A 16,352-nucleotide genomic window follows, 5' to 3' on the forward strand; every position below is an offset into this window, starting at 1 on the left:
CACACACACACAGAGGAGATTAGCAGGAGCTGCGGTGCTGTATGACTTTTTCAGGCAGCTATAAATAGAGGATCGGATAAAGCTCTGCGCTGCAGGAAACACTGTTTTATTCACTCTGTACTACACAATTATACACACACACACAATCTCACAATCCCATTATCATTCCCATATGCAAACAAGCATAGACATTCATGTATGAACCTGCCTACACATGTGTATATGTTTACTGTATATTAAAAGCATTTCAGAATCAACAACTGTTAAGTGCCCTAGGTGGATGTTACACATACAGTTGTCAGTACTTTAGAATTAATGCTGTTAATGTGCTGTAGCATTTTGTATAAAGCAGCTAAGCTGTAAGAAACACACTGCCACCAGGCGGCTCGATGCTCTAGCTCTACTGCTCTCTGTTGGCTGAAACTGCTGTCAGCTATCAGCCATCTGAGTAATTAGCTACTGACGATTATGAACATGTCTCCTGTACGAGAGTTCGTATAGAATAACTCATTCATCAAAACATCATTATAATGAAAGGAAAGTCAAAGATTAGCTTAAAGGGATAGGTCACCCAAAAAGGAAAATGCTGTCATCGTTTACTTGTCCTGCGTTATTCCAAACTTGTACAAAGATATTTTGAAGAATGTCTCCTTTGAACTGTTTTTGACCATATAATGGGTTCCCAAATTTCAGTCAGGTACAGGTTTGGAACGACATGAGGGTAAGAACATTTTTGGGCGAACTATACCTTTACATAATGGCACTGGATACACTGAAACCATTTCCTCTGTGTTTGTCCATGTGTATTTACGGTGTCTCACCTAGGTCCTGGTGAGTTTGGTGGCGAAGAGGAGGATGATGGGAAGGCAAATTTATGTGGATCGGACGGGACATCACCAGAGGAGTCCACCAGGTCTGGCATGCCTGGCGATGTGCTGACCGTCTCCGTGACAACCAGTTCCGGGTCCAAAACAAACAGCTCATCCTGAGAAATCTCAGTCACGTAGTTAAGATGCTCCTGAGACAGACGGAAAACAAATATGCAGGGTTTGTTTGTGGACACTCAAAATTGCTCAATTTTAGTTCACATTACTCTTAGAGGTATTGTATGGAGGACTCACTTGAGCTCGATCAATCCTGTAGAATCGATCAGCTGTTGTAGCTGTAAACACAAAACATAAATAAGAACCCAAATCAGGCCTCTGATTAGTTACACAACAGTTCCCTTCAACATCTACAGATCATACACTGGGTTATTTTAAATGTTGTTACTTTTGCCTATACTGTATTTGTCTTTTTCTGGGTGTTCTTGCTTATAAACAAATTTCACCTTTTGATTATAGCCTGTGTTACTGAAGTCATTCTGTGTGTGGGTCAAAGTTATTTTAAATTCCCACCCATTTGGGGTTAATTCTAACCCAGCAGTACAGTAATTTTGTCTTTTTTATTTATTTTATTTTTTATCTTGGGTCAAACATTTAACCTAAACCCAGCTGCAGTGTTTGGTAAGTTACTCTAAAAAAAAAAGAAATTAACTAGCTACTACCGGTAATTAAATCTTCAACAGTGTAATTACTCTATTGCATTACTTTTTACTTTCGAAATCCCATTTCAAACTCAACCAGTTATAGGATACCAGGAGAGACATGAAACTGCTCTTTTAGTTCTTTCAAATACATCATATACAATTTCATAAATTATCTTTAAAATTATTATTCTCCATATTTAAAGGGAAAAGGATATACAGTATTTAAAACATTAATTGGGTTAAACCCCGAATTGGGTTATCAAAATATGTTTATGGTTATTATCTACAGGTTCATGATTTCCCTCGACAGGGTTGGCTGCAACTGATGTCAGCAAGATGATCTGAACGAATCAGAGGGTGCCACAATAAGGCATGCCAGGTATTTAGACCAATGGTGTTGCTGGATTTGTGAAGGGGTGTGACACTCCCTCATGTTGTCTTAATGAGCGTGAAAAGAGAGGCTGCCACGGGTCTCGCATCTCACCAAAGCAAATTACTCCCAAAGAGAATGCACATGCTGAAAAAGCACACATAAACAAATTCCCAAGAGCTTGACTTCATACCTGTAAATAACACATTTGCTGCAAAAGTAATGAGTGTACATGATTCCTCACACTCTGGTGACAATTTCCCCCCCTAATGCTGCCCTGGGGCATGGACAATCTATTACATGTTCAATGAAAATGGCATAACACTGGCCTCGGATCAGACTTTCCCCCAGCTTGAACTGAAACTAATTATTTGACAGCAACTTCATAACACTGAGCTGAGATCAGAAGTGCTTCCACAATAATCACTCGGAAAAGTTTTGACTAATTCTGTAGCTCTCTGCTCTGGTAATAAAGCCCTCGGAAGCTTTTTAGTCTTAAAATGAGGAGATGAGTTTTGCTCTGTGCCAGTGGGAAGAGAGAAAGGAGGGACTGGAAAGAAAGGATGAAAAAAGGGCAGAACGGGTAGAAAGATGCATGTACTGAACAGGGGATTGTGATCTACTGTCATTTCACTGGTTTGATGTGTAGCAGTTCAGGATCTATGTGAATGTGACTCAGCTGTCACAGGATTTGTGTATAATGAACGCTGACTCCTCATATCTCGAGATGCTGTCAAATGAAGTCTGATGGCCCTTTCAACACAATTCGAGTCAATGCTTCAACACACCTCTCAACAAAAGCATCACCTGTATGCGAAAAGCAATTTATTTCTATGTATCATTTCTCATAGAATACATAATGTGTACAATTATCTTTTTGCTCCAAAGAGTTACATGCATTGAGGGATCAATCAGGAGATAACTACAAGAATTGGAGAGTGGTCCACATAAAGGTCTGTATGGTGGCAATAATGAGCTAGTAGGATAGTGTTAAACAAACAATAAAGCCCTATTTAAAGAATACATACCATTCAAAGGTCTTTACAATTTCATTGTTTTTGAAAGAAATATCATGCTTAACAAGGCTGATTTTTTTTATAGAAAATAAAGTTAAATAGTAGTCTGGCTATCACCAGACCAAGCCCAATATTTTTAAGATTAAACATTAGTCTGGGCAGTCTGCTCTGTATTTTTTACTGCACAAGAGGCGTGATCAACGGGTATAGTTCAAATGACTCTGTACGCAGTTGGATAGATGCGAAAAAAAGTCATACAAAAAAAATGTGTTGGTTTGAAGCATTGATCAGCGGTTTGCAGAAGGATTTGCGTTTTTTTAAATGCATTTAAATTTAAATGCATCCTTTAATGCATCCCTGCTGAAAAAAAAAAGTATTAATTTCTTTGTAAAAAAATCGTACCCTAAACTTTTGAACCGTTAGTGTACTTTAAAGGAAAATAAGTAAAACAAAAGTGGCATCGAGCGATTTTTGCAGGTTGTGCAAAAAAACATGAGTGGTATACACCCACTCGAGCGATTTTGTTTGCTTAACTAAAGAAGCCATTGAGCACCGTCGAGAGGTTAAAAGGAATTGGATTCGTCGCTTCTCTATCATCATAAACCCGCCAATAGCGCGCCAGGTGGATAAGCCAGTTTGTGATTGGTTCCTGCAAATTTGTAAAGGAAGCAGGATAGATAAATCAACAGGTTTCCAGCCTGTGCTGCAGGGCGAAATCAAATCACCGGCAGATCAGGCTGGGTTTACCCAGTCTAGTTAGCTAGTATTACAATTTAAAATACCGGTTTTCTATTTGAATACATTTTAAAACAGTATCACTCCAGTCTTCAGAGTCACATGATCATTCAGAAATAATTATAATATGCTGATATGGTGTTTTATATGCTAACATTTCTTATTATTATCAATTTTGACAACAGTTGTTAATATTTTTGCGGAAATTTTATACTTTATGTAAATGCATGTGCATTTACATAAAGTAAATGTAAATGCAAATGTAAATGCATCCTTTAATTTATCCCTGCTGAAAAAAAAGTATTGATTTCTTTTTTTAAAATCTTACCCTAAACTTTTGAATGGTTAGTGTACTTTAAAGGAAAATAAGAAAATAAGAAAAAAAGGAAACCAAAAGTAAATAAATAAGGAATAGAAATTTTACCTCTAATAAATACACGAATGATTTATGTTTGGTGATGTAAGTCACATGCAGGACTGAGAGATGCCTCTTTCGATTTTTCAGAGTTCCTGCTGACCTGCTGGTGTGACTTGGTGAAACACACATACCCACAGAGTTCATCATGTCAGACATGCAGTTAATGATGCCAACAGCTCCTCTCTCTTTCTCTGTGGCTGTAATTCTCTCCCGCTGACAGTAACCATCCTAGCACTCCTTATTAGAGCTGAATGTCAGAGTAGATTCTGTTCTTTAGTATGGAGATTCATGACTCTCTCTCTCTCTCTTACTCTTTGATTCTGGCACTGATAAGAGAATATTTTGTTTGTCTGACTCATGGTTTTGAATCTCTGACCTTTCTTTGCCATTTTATTCACAGCAAACACCTACACTTTGTGCACTGATAAACACAACTACAGCCCACATCCTTGAGGGCCACCATGACACACTTGCTGTCCAGTACCCCAGATCTGACTCTCTGAATTCTACCATCCAAACTACTAAGTATACTCACAATCGAGAAAGCACCATTTTGGGGAGAGCCTCTGGGATGACAAAGCCTTTGATTGGGCCCCGTCACCTTCCTGTGAATGAGAGAAGGAAATATGGGGTAGGAGATAGGAAGAGGAGAAAGGTAGATACAGTTCTCATTAGTGTCAGTTTATACCTCTCAAAGCAAAACACACACACACACACACACACACAATTATATCCTGTCACATCGGTTAATCTCTTTCCTAAAGCGCCAAACTGCCATTTGAAGATTTATGTCATGCAAAGTCAAATACACACTACACTCACAGAATCCACAAACACAATAAATGCAACACCTGCATGCACCATCACTATAGAGAAAGCTGCCATTCTCAACAGAAGCTAAATGTGATCGAAGGCATCCATCCACACAAAGCACATGGGAGCACTTAGGACCCAGGGGAAATATCCAGGGAACGAAGCTTTGAGCGAGTGGATTTAGCTTAGCAAGCATTTAGTATAAATTGTGCTTATTTGAAGTTTCACCCATAACATCTGTCATGAGGGAATGCTGTACTAATGAGGGTTCTCTTCACGTCTGAAAACAGACTAGTGTCTAGGAGGCGCTAGAGTGCTCTAATCTCAGAAAATGATGCGGGAGATTTCGGATGAATTGCAGAATACTCTGCTTTGAGGATCATGTTAAGCTCTATCTGAAAACAAACTCTCTTGCTTATTTTATCTCTTCTGAGTTGTACGCACTCTCACGGTAAACATGTCTGCCTGCGGGCCTATCTTTAGAGTACACAAATGTGCAGCCGAAGTTTATGTAGTTTGGGTTTGTACAGGAATGTCCATCAAAATCTGACAGGCCTTCGTACAAACAGAACTCTATTTCCAGTCTTGTTCCTGAAAGTGCTCCAGGTGTGCCCGTTTTACCTCTCACAGGTATCATACCCACCTGGAGCACCAGCCGCTGCAGAGATGGGTGACACGACACAAAGTCCTGCAGGAGACCCCATTACATTAGATACATACACACAAACCCCATCAGATCAGGCACACAGTCCATCAAGTTCAGATACAAACGCCGTCATATAAGAATTCTCTATAATTTATAGTCTCCATTGCAGCTGATAGACAACAGTATTTCTATGAAAATTCCCTCCAGCACATGAATTTGAGACTACTTTTCTTTTTTTAAGAATACCATATTCTGCCATAGACACTCACACAACCTTCCTGCCAAGGAATTCATTATGACCTGCTGCACTGCGTGCGTGTGTGTGTGTGTGTGTGTGTGTGTGTGTGTGTGTGTGTGTGAGAGAGAGAGAGATAAATAAAAACTTCATTATACATTTTGAGGGATTTCCCCTGCCTTTCATATGATAACAAAATCAAACCTAAATTTATTGTACATATGTCTCTAGACGAAGGCTCTGACTGGTTTAAAATTATTTTGTTTTCCAACTAAACGTAAAGTTATTTGTAAGACCAATGTTTCTCAATGAGAAATGGCATAAACGAATAAGATATTCTATACCAGGGGTTCCCAACTGGTGGGTTACAACGTGAGGAAAACAATGGTAAATACTAAAGGTCATCTAACCAAAAAAAAGAGCATAATCAATACTTCCTTAAAATATTATAAAAACTTTTAAAATAGACTAGAAAACGCTTTGCCTTATTTTTAATTGATGCCATCAAAAACGGTCAAACTACAGTATTTCATTTGCCACTTTGCAGAAACAAGCTACATTAGGCAGATGCTGACATAAATTCAGACTACATTATTACATACATAAGGCTGAATATGAGTTGCAAAAGGACATTGTTTGTCACAATTTGTTTTGTCTATTAACTATTGGCTGGAGAGCATGGTATCATCTGAATCCAGGAATGTCAGTTTCTTATTTCATATGTAATTGTAATTTAGCATTTTGTTAGTATACAGTATTATAACACACTTTGGTTAATGCTTTAGGTGTTATGAACTAACAATGAATAGGATATTTAATAATGAACCCTCATGAATAAACAATACCGGTATATGTATAATTTAAAGAGATAGTACATCCAAATATGCATAAGAGGATATCTTGAGAAATCTCTCAGCTTAGAGACTTCTTAAAAAATCTTAAAGATTCCAAACTTTTAAATGGCAGTGTATATTATTAAATATATTATTTTATGTTCCGCAGAAGAAGAAAAATGTATGATAATATGAGAGTGATTAAATGATGACAGAACTATCCCTTTAACATTAATCTTGATTAAGAAATGCTGTAAAAACTGCTGTTCGTTGATTTCTTAATACTTATTTCGTTAACTATTGTTAATGAAGGTGTTTCTGATATTTCTTTCCTATTGTACAATAAACAATGTTGATACTGTGTCGCCACTACAATCTAGGTCCAAAAGGACTAACCAGTTGAGAACCACTGTTCTGTATCTGTAGTGCAGTATAACTTCTCCCTCCTTATATTCTGACTGTTCCCATTATTAATCAAACTCCAACACCTCTCTCCTCTTTACTCTTTCCCTGTCCTCTTCATTTCTCACTTTTACCCCACTCCATCTGTTAACCCCACCCTCTCATTTTTTACCTCCTGTAGTCTCTCGATGTGAGCTCGGCAGGTTTCCAAATCACTGTCTCCCGGGACAACGATGAGGCCCAGCGGAATCGCTGCAGAAGGGATGGAAAGAGACGAAAAGAGAAGTTAGAACGAGCGATGAGAAGAAACAGAATCTTTCCATCACTCTCACAGTAACAGTCTGCTGCGTGTTGTGAAAAGCCTGTCCCACATTTTTCCTCTCAGGAGATACTGATCAGAAATGGAAGAAAGAGTAAAAAATTAAAGAAAGAAAGACTTTTCTTAATCATTTAAGGTATAAGCTAATTCATCTCTATCTTTATGGATATACATGTAAGCAGAAAGGTTGATGAATATGATTTATGGCAGTTAAATGAAACATGCTTTGGCTCAGACTCAATCAAACTCATTCAAACTAATCCACAGAATCCTCATGAAACAAGGTCAGACAGTAATAGAACTTGATAGGGAGGATGTGGCAATTTTGTCTGCACTAGAGTCTAAACCACTGCAGGCGTTTTGTGGACACATGGCTGTAGGCTTGCTCTTATACAGTATGTGTCATTGAGAGAATATGATGAAATATGATGTTTGTGCAGTGGTTGCTGTGGGCACATGCATCCTCTCATGCATATGGACAAGCTCAAGTCTAAGTCACTTTAGAGGAAAAAGGGTGAAAGGCATAGAACCTGCACTGAAATCCCAACTGTAGCGTGACACACTCAATCACCTTAACGTTACGGAAGTGCAGTGTGGTGTACTTTTAAAGGCTGGAGGAGCACTAGTCATGTCCTACCCTGAGCTGAGTCTCACAGGCTTCAGAGAGGCAAGGTAATATTTCTAAATTAAATGAGCATTCTCAAGAGGACGGCAAGTTTCTCTGACAAAGTGGAGAGAGAGAGAGAGAGAGAGAGAGAGAGAGAGAGAGAGAGAGAGAGAGAGAGAGAGAGAGAGAGAGAGAGAGAGAGAGAGAGAGAGAGAGAGAGAGAGAGAGAGAGAGAGAGAGAGAGAGAGAGAGAGAGAGAGAGAGAGAGAGAGAGAGAGAGAGAGAGAGAGAGAGAGAGAACGACGAGGGAGGCAGGAAGAAACGAGCTAAGAGAGAGAGAGTAGCGAGATATGGGAGATGTCTCTTCCATTGAGGAATGTTGGGTTGCTTAGCAACATCTGAACAGTCGTTTCTCAAATTCAATTCAGGTTTGTTCTCTGCTCTCTCTCTTTCTGTTGAGTTGGTGGTATTGTCAACGCTCTTCAGAAGAGTGAAGACTAGTGACGGACAGCTGTGAGCAGAATAGACACAGGGACGTGTGGCATAGCTTTCTATCACAAAGGAGAGAGTACAGAACAACTGTATGCATATGAAAAGTTTGATTTCAGTAAAACTAAAGCTATAATTTGTCTTTATTAAATGTCACATGAACATCATGCCAGAGAAATCAGATTAACAGGCCTAAATAAAGTGTTAGTAGCTTGGCTTCAACCAGCATATATACACGTTACTCACACTACAATTGGTCTCGGCAAAGAGTGTTTCTGAAAAAGAGATCTGAGTGATGCGCAATGCATATTCAATACATCAATTATCTTATTACGCATTGTGTCATATATACTTCGAAAGATAGCTTGATTATATCTGTTAATGAAGACGGACTTACTGTTGCACACACACACAAATATACAGACGTTCTAACACACTAGCAGAATACAGCAAACCTTTCATTTTTGGGATTTTTGAGAACAGAAATGTGTGGCATTAACATCTCCGATGGATCAGCACAAAATAATCAGTCAAAACACAATAGCAGCATAAAGCTGAATCTGAACGTATTCTTAAGGACCCACTGAATTCAATCAGTACGCACTATAATCATTCACTGTAGTGATGGGACGACACCTAGTGTTGACAAATAGAACTGCGGCTTAAAGGGACGGTTCAGTAGCAAAGTAACGAAACATTTAATATCTGACTGTTTAAGAACAGAAAACCGTAAAATCCAAACAACCGACATTTTTAGTGATGCAAAATACTTAACTTTTTCGAAAATATGCTAATTTATGTTGAATGTGACAAGACAAAGAGCTTATTGCACTTTCTACATATTAAGCCTACATATTATTTAAAGTCACCATGAAATCAAAATTGACAATTCTTTTTTTTAAATGGAATTTTGCACCATTTGTGTAAATGATTTATCCATGCATTTCATATATTTTTTTCAAATCATGTGCCCTTGTAATCTTTAATCAAAATTACTTGCAGTGACATCTCTTCTCTGATGACGTGTTCACTGGTGCGAGGGCGGAACATCCTGTCACTCACATGACATTGGAGCAATAGCAAACCACAACTATCCAATGATCCAATCAATTCCAGAGGGACAAAAATCAAGTCCCGCTCTACAGGTTTTGTAGTTCAATAAGCTGTTTCACTTGGATATACGTCACAATAGGAAAGAAAATACTATTGCCACTTCCGTTTCATGCCGACTTTTAAAATAAAATATTATTTGCAAATACCGGTAGTTCAAATTGATTACTTTACAACTAAAATCACCAATACATTTGCTGAACTGTAATGTTAATATTTGTTTCATACTCACAAGCTTCTTTGAGTTTCTCCTTGTCGTAGTGCAGAGCTTCATAATCATGCATGCTTATACGGCTCACTCTGATCCGTAACCGTTCTGGAAATGGTTGCTGACTACTGGATGGGAAAAGATTCTAGTTAGAACAATCATACAAACAAAGGATGTACAGCACAAATCGAGGCTTTCGAGAACTGATGCATGTAATAGCGAGTATGTTGGCTGTATGCACTGCATGTACTGTCTGGGCTAGGTACAGTGTCTTGCACTTTAATAAATGACATTGCTGTCGCCACACTAATTAAATCTGTCTCCACTTCAGATATTTAGCTTTTTAGCAGTGGTTTCATTATGGGCATATCCGCTGTCAATACAATGCATTCAACTCGAAGCACTCATGTGTGAAATGAACAAAACCTAAGAGAGAGCGATTATCTAATTTCAGCAGGACTGAGCAAGATTGTCTGTCCTAAGCAGCCATTTATGAGGGTAATTTATTCACTTCCAGTTTCAAGGAAAAGAAATGAGAATAAGAGAGCGAATAAATCACGCTCAATTTTCACACTTTCAGTAACAGCTCAATAGAGAAAGACATCAATCAAGCGGTTTAAATTTCTGCTCACTTGGCTTTTTATTAAACAAGCTCATACAAAATACTCGGTGTGTGTGTGTGTGTGTGTTTTCAGATTCTGTTAGACATTCTGCAAGTGTCGATCAACAATCAAACTACACTCGTATTGTGTGATTCATTGACCAAAAAGAGAAAACACAAAAGTTAAAGATGAATTTGAATGAGCATTAGTTTTTTTTATTTCTATAGATAATGCAATTTTATTGTAATAGTGAATTATTGTGTCCCATGACCAGTGTAGTGAAAATATGATGCTGTGCAAAAGTGCAAAAGCCCTAATCTACACACAGAATCCAGGAATAAGTGTGGTGTCACATAAGTTGGACTCACTCATTGAGCAGTGGTATAGATGTGCGTCTCTTGGTTTTCTGCACCATGTTGGCCTGGTTTCGCAAGGAGATGTGAATAACAGAGGGCGCTAGTTTGCAAGGCTCGCCATCCACCTGCATGGGGATTGACTTAAAGGTGGTAAGGGTGACTTCACGGCACTGATTTAGCCTCTCGCCGTGACCTCCGACCTGCAGCGTGGCCTATATTCACAACAAACAAAGCAGGGAATGTAAATTAACAATGCAACTTTTAAAACTCACTTCAAACTTATCCAATCAGGTGAAACATACCAGTGATGTCATTGTGAATCCAATGACCTCAATGCAGCCATCATCATGACGCTGAGGCTCAAAGTCATGATGCTCACTTGGATTGCCCCATGGCATAGTGCCCGCACAGTACCTGCGATTAACATGCACATCCAAACGTACACGTCACACAAACAAATCTAGAGCTGAGTGACATGTTGAGCAAAGTGTTTCTTGGGCACCAAATTAGCATATTAGAATGATTTCTGAAGGATCATGTCACACTGAAGACTGGAGTAATGATGCTGAGAATTCAAAGATTTTGTGCATTACCTGGGGATATTGAGGAAGACCAGGCATTGCAGCTTCAAATCCTGGACTTTCGAGGTCAAATCTGTGCCGTCACACTATAGAGAATGAGAGAGAGAAGAAAGCAGCATAAACTGAGTAAGTCAGCAGAACAAACCAACAGTCAGCAGAAAAAAGGTTTCAACTCATATTTAGACACACTACCTCTCTCAGTGCTCAAGAGCCCAAAGCCCAAGAGGAAGAAATGCAAACAAACAAACAAGCATGCAAATACAGAGACTGAGTCAAGCCTAAAAAAATAAAATAAATATCACAGCATATTCATTTGCATTTCAAAACACCCTGGCATGCACACATATTTCCTCTCTTGTTCTGCACAAAGGAGTTGTTCTGTACGTACCACCACTTTGATGTGTTTAGCCAGGTCTTTGGAGCTGCCCATCAAGAAATCAGAAAACGCTGTCTGTAGAAAAAGGAAACAATATTTGCATTATTTGTCATCACCAAACTCACTGTCATATTTATGAGTTTCAGCTAACACATGAGTTTGTCATTATTATAGTTGTGAAGTAATGGAAGTAGCGAAAGAGCCTTTTTTCTGGATGGAGGGAGATCTGAATGCAAGCTTGGAGAAAGGGGCGGGGTTTAAGTTGACTAAATGATTGGAGAAGTCCAGCATACATTACTAGAAAAAAGTCTGTCGTTTCACCAGAAGAACAAGTTTGATTAAGAATTAAAAGGTCAAAACTAGTTTTTAAAAAATGAAATGCATAGAGGAATCGTTCACAATAAGATTGATAACATGCATTTAGAAATGTGTGTGTTTCACTTACCCCTGCATAAAACATTTTGTTTCTGAATCGGCTGTTAAATTTCTCAGGGTTGGCCTCTGAGAAGTAAGACAACAAACCATCATTAATCTCAATAAGAACCAATCAATCTGACCTCATAGAAGAAATCCTTTATTCTCACACAACCGCCGTCTGGCTAATAAACAGTCACAGACTAGCGCCTTTACACCAACCTCGAGATTCGTGGAACTCTAAAGTCACATGAGCATCAAACCCAAGGCTGAAGTAATTATTGAAGATGTCTAGAGGGAGCTGTGGAGCAGAGAAATATCGATCACTCTTCAGCTGCTTACATACTGATGCAAACCTGTGCTTCTGACTGCATGTAAAACAGCACTGTAGGTGAAGCTCTTACCTTGTCCGTAACCTGCTCGTCTCCTTCCTCAGGGCCCGCATCTTGGTTGGGCTTCACAATAAGATTCCATCGATCCAGCTGTACAATATTCCCATCCTCAACGTGAGACAGGATTTTACTCAGAGGTTCATCTGTGTAACCCTACATGCATACGGTTGTACAAGAAAGGCCCATTCAGCAAACAATGCTTACGAATGGATAGTGAGCAGACTATGCTAAATTAATTACATCAACATTTACTATGGAGGAACATGATAAAGTTGGACTGATTGTTTGGGATAATTGTGTCTGAATGTGCAGATTTCTAACCTAAGTTTCACTCACCCCACCCCAGTTTAGCGTCCTAGCAAGGTCATTTCCTGTGCCCAGAGGAAGTACTGCCACAGCAGGAGAAGGGTTTAGCTGCAGCTGATCAAGCGCGGACAAGATCCAGCCCACCTGAGAGAAAGAGAAAGAGAGAGAGAGAGAGATAGAGATATTCATAAAAACTTCATTATAAAATTCATTAATAGTCCCTGTCACACACAAAAAAATTTGTTAAATAGATGATATCTTGTTTTGTACAATCACATCAACCAAGAAAACCACACAAGAAAAATAACTCAATATGAATATCTGCAGTATTTAACGAAGAAAACCGCAGTTCAGCAGAGTGGAGGACGGGTGGTTTAATCTCCTTATTTCAGTTGGGCTTAAGGCAATATTCCTAAACTTCTCTCTCATGGATCAAAGTCAGTATATGAAATATAGCTGCGTTCAGATCCCACTTTAACACTCTTAATTACTCACACAAACGGATTACAGAGATGTGACAGCATGGGGTAAACCAGGACACACACATCAGCATTACATGTCAGAAAACTCCTCTCAAACACATGACTCATCTGAATAGTGTCACAGTATTATGACTCAGGAGAATCATCTCTTCCTCGGCTCATAGTTTGGAAGATAAGACTGCAGTGCCATCCCCTGTTGGAGGGGCTCATAATCCTATATAAACCATTCACCAACCATCTACATAAGGGGATCACAGACTGTGTTTGCAGATTATTGCCACATACAGACACACACACACACACACACACATATTCACTCACCGTGCCATCCCCACCACAGGCCAAAATTCTCAAGTTGTGAACTTTGCGATACATCTCCAAGCTAAAAACAAAACACCAATGAACATCCATGTAGAAAATATCAATGTATGATGAAATGTATAACAAAATAATCACAATATACATCTTTGACCAAATCGTGCAGCCGTTTACCGCAAATAAAACCTTTTAAAAACAAAAACATGTACTGTAACCATTACAAGTGACCATTAACTGACATCAGAGAACCACAAACAACTTAAAATATTGAATAGTACTTGTATTTTGTATCTTAAATAATACCGTTGTAATCGAAATTACAAGTTAAATAATACAGTTGTAATCGAAATTATGCCCCCATTGTAAATCAGGTTTATTGGCAAAATGTACAGATTTTTAGCTGTTTGCAATGAACAAATCAAACAAAGGTACAAAAAAAGGTGTGTTCTACTAAGTACTAAAGATGCTTGAATAATATTGAGACTGCAGAAGTCATTAAAAGTTGCATTTTCAGTTGAATTTGGGGAAACCACTAGAAACATTTGTTGTGTTAAGCTATTTCAAATGACTTTTGCTTGATTGATTTATTGCAAACAGCTGAAAGTTTGTACATTTTGCTAATAAACCTGATTTACAATGGGGGTTGAATAATTTTGATTACAGCTGTGTGTTGTACACTGAGAAAAATGTTTGGGACGATGTTGTGAATCATTCCACATGCAGGTACTGACCCTTCCTGAGGACCCCCCTGACTGAGATCAAAGACCTGCCGAGGGTTCAGATACCAGAGAAACGACTGGATGATTTTAGCTCCCTAAAAAGAGAGAGAGCAGAAGGGAATATTTGTATGGTTTATTTAATTTTTGTTAATGTAATACTATTAAATCATCATCATTATTATTGATTTAGAAGGTAAATATAACACCTGGTTTCCTCCACTCTTCGGGTTTACAAACACTAGCAGTGGCTTCATGAGTTGAGAGGGAATAGGTCTCACTATGAAGGGCTTCCATCGAGCCTCCTGGAAACCAAGAAATAAAGAGAGAGAGAGAAAGAAAAAATAAAAGAGAGAGAGAGGGAGAGAGTCCAAAAATGCTTCTTTAATTGTATTATCCTCTGGCAAACAAAAATGAATACTTGTTTGTTCTAATACCTCTGCTCCTTTCTTGCTGGATTTGCGTTTGAAAGACGCTCGTTTCTTCTTTTTGCTTGACTTTAGTGAGGACTACGATTGAAAAACAGCACAATAACATTAATAAAAAAGCACTCCACAAGTTCAACACATTCATTAAAAAAGCACTGGAAAACTAACAGTGGAGATTTCAGTATAAAAATGCTGAGTATTTAAACCGCATACCAAACAGAGAATGTTTTATTCTAATTTAGTTCTGAACAGCCATTTGATGCCGTATCTATGTACATTGTGTATGCTGGAGTTTTTAAACAATCCAGGGAAGACAACAACATTTCTTTAGCAAAACAATGCTCAAACAATGCTTTTGAGCAAGTAAGTAATACAATGCTACGTTTTGAAAATGTACAGAATTCCTTAGGGTTTGCACAAGGTGGAATGTAGGGGTTTACATCTATTGCTTTACATGAAATTGAGCCATAGAGATGCTGATAACACTGCTTACAGAGACACTAAATTAATTTATCTAATTTAGTTTGTTGGGTTCTCCCATTCAGTTGGCCATGCAACAACCGTAATAGAGAAGTAACAGAGTGTAGTGTATACCTGAGGTCGGCGAACCCGTATGATCCAGGTAGGAGGTACTATAACGGCGGCGTGTGCTCCTAATGAACACGGTTCCTCTATCTGCTGCAGCATAAAGCATGTCACCTTATTATGATACTGCAGACAGACAGAGAAAGAGAGGAAAGTTACACGCATTGACATACTCTGCAATACTAAAACACACCAATGCATTCAGCCTGAGAGACTTACTGCTTGTTTGCACCAGGAGCAGCTAATGGCTACAATCTCTTTACTGTGAAAGGCAAATTTCTGCTGAAATCCCTGTAGGTGGAGATCAGACTCAATGAGATGCATGTCATTTCCCAAACATGTCACAAACACTTTTATCATGATTCTTTCTACCCACCTTTCCACACTGTTTGCATTTGCCCTCTTGTCTTCTCCGATGGACCCAGTGGTGTCGCACTATTGCAGGCTGTGATAAAAGCAAGACACAAGATCTCAAATTGCTGTCTCATCCATAGATTATGACAATCTGTGTTAAAAATGTTACATTAAAGGGATAGTTCACTTTAAAATTAAAATTCTGTCATCATTTACTCACCCTCAAGTTGTTTCAAACCTGTATTAATTTATTTCTTCTGCTGAACACAAAGAAAGATATTTTGAAGAATGTCAGTAACCAAGCAGTAGTCTGTACCCATTGACTTCCATAGTAGGAAAAAAAAATAGTATGGAAGTCAATGGGTACAGACTACTGTTTGGTTACTGACATTCTTCAAAATATCTTTCTTTGTGTTCAGCAGAAGAAATAAATTAATACAGGTTTGAAACAACTTGAGGGTGAGTAAATGATGACAGAATTTTAATTTTAAAGTGAACTATCCCTTTAAACCAGTTTAATGTGGTGAGGTTATGCTGCGGGGCAAAGATCAAGATCAAATCTGAAGTTAGGGATTTGGTGTGACATGTGAACAGGAAGAGACAGCAGAACAGAAATCATGGAAATAGAAGACATCTGGAGATGTATCTAAAAACTCATATTTGAATGCTATGATGCGATGCCTATACGAATGTGGGCAAATGTATAATTAAAT

General features: G+C 38.5%; 1 protein-coding gene across 31 annotated transcripts in view; it reads right to left on the reverse strand.

The window, feature by feature from the left end:
- The window catches only part of dgkza (diacylglycerol kinase, zeta a), a 104,733-nt gene that overhangs the window by 23,413 nt on the left and 64,968 nt on the right, over window positions 1-16,352 (reverse strand). For 15 of the 31 annotated variants that reach the window (XR_013796530.1, XM_079603831.1, XM_079603837.1 and 12 more), the window contains 21 exons: window positions 15,662-15,730; window positions 15,505-15,576; window positions 15,295-15,411; window positions 14,710-14,781; window positions 14,482-14,577; window positions 14,288-14,370; window positions 13,560-13,620; window positions 12,787-12,900; window positions 12,463-12,603; window positions 12,281-12,359; window positions 12,090-12,145; window positions 11,657-11,719; window positions 11,281-11,354; window positions 10,990-11,101; window positions 10,700-10,899; window positions 9,754-9,857; window positions 7,169-7,248; window positions 5,524-5,568; window positions 4,603-4,672; window positions 1,122-1,162; window positions 822-1,018 (listed from right to left, as the gene is read on the reverse strand). Coding sequence is in view for 30 of the 31 variants with exons in the window: in XM_079603831.1 (XP_079459957.1) it covers window positions 822-1,018; window positions 1,122-1,162; window positions 4,603-4,672; window positions 5,524-5,568; window positions 7,169-7,248; window positions 9,754-9,857; window positions 10,700-10,899; window positions 10,990-11,101; window positions 11,281-11,354; window positions 11,657-11,719; window positions 12,090-12,145; window positions 12,281-12,359; window positions 12,463-12,603; window positions 12,787-12,900; window positions 13,560-13,620; window positions 14,288-14,370; window positions 14,482-14,577; window positions 14,710-14,781; window positions 15,295-15,411; window positions 15,505-15,576; window positions 15,662-15,730 (1,946 nt within the window). In the remaining variant the exon portion in view is untranslated. The remainder of the gene's footprint in view (window positions 1-821; window positions 1,019-1,121; window positions 1,163-4,602; window positions 4,673-5,523; window positions 5,569-7,168; window positions 7,249-9,753; window positions 9,858-10,699; window positions 10,900-10,989; window positions 11,102-11,280; window positions 11,355-11,656; window positions 11,720-12,089; window positions 12,146-12,280; window positions 12,360-12,462; window positions 12,604-12,786; window positions 12,901-13,559; window positions 13,621-14,287; window positions 14,371-14,481; window positions 14,578-14,709; window positions 14,782-15,294; window positions 15,412-15,504; window positions 15,577-15,661; window positions 15,731-16,352) is intronic. The other 16 variants (XM_079603835.1, XM_079603840.1, XM_079603834.1 and 13 more) reach the window with 3 other exon arrangements.

The sequence above is a fragment of the Phoxinus phoxinus genome (genome assembly GCF_949152265.1).
Source record: "Phoxinus phoxinus genome assembly, chromosome: 2".
NCBI classification, from domain to species: domain Eukaryota; kingdom Metazoa; phylum Chordata; class Actinopteri; order Cypriniformes; family Leuciscidae; genus Phoxinus; species Phoxinus phoxinus.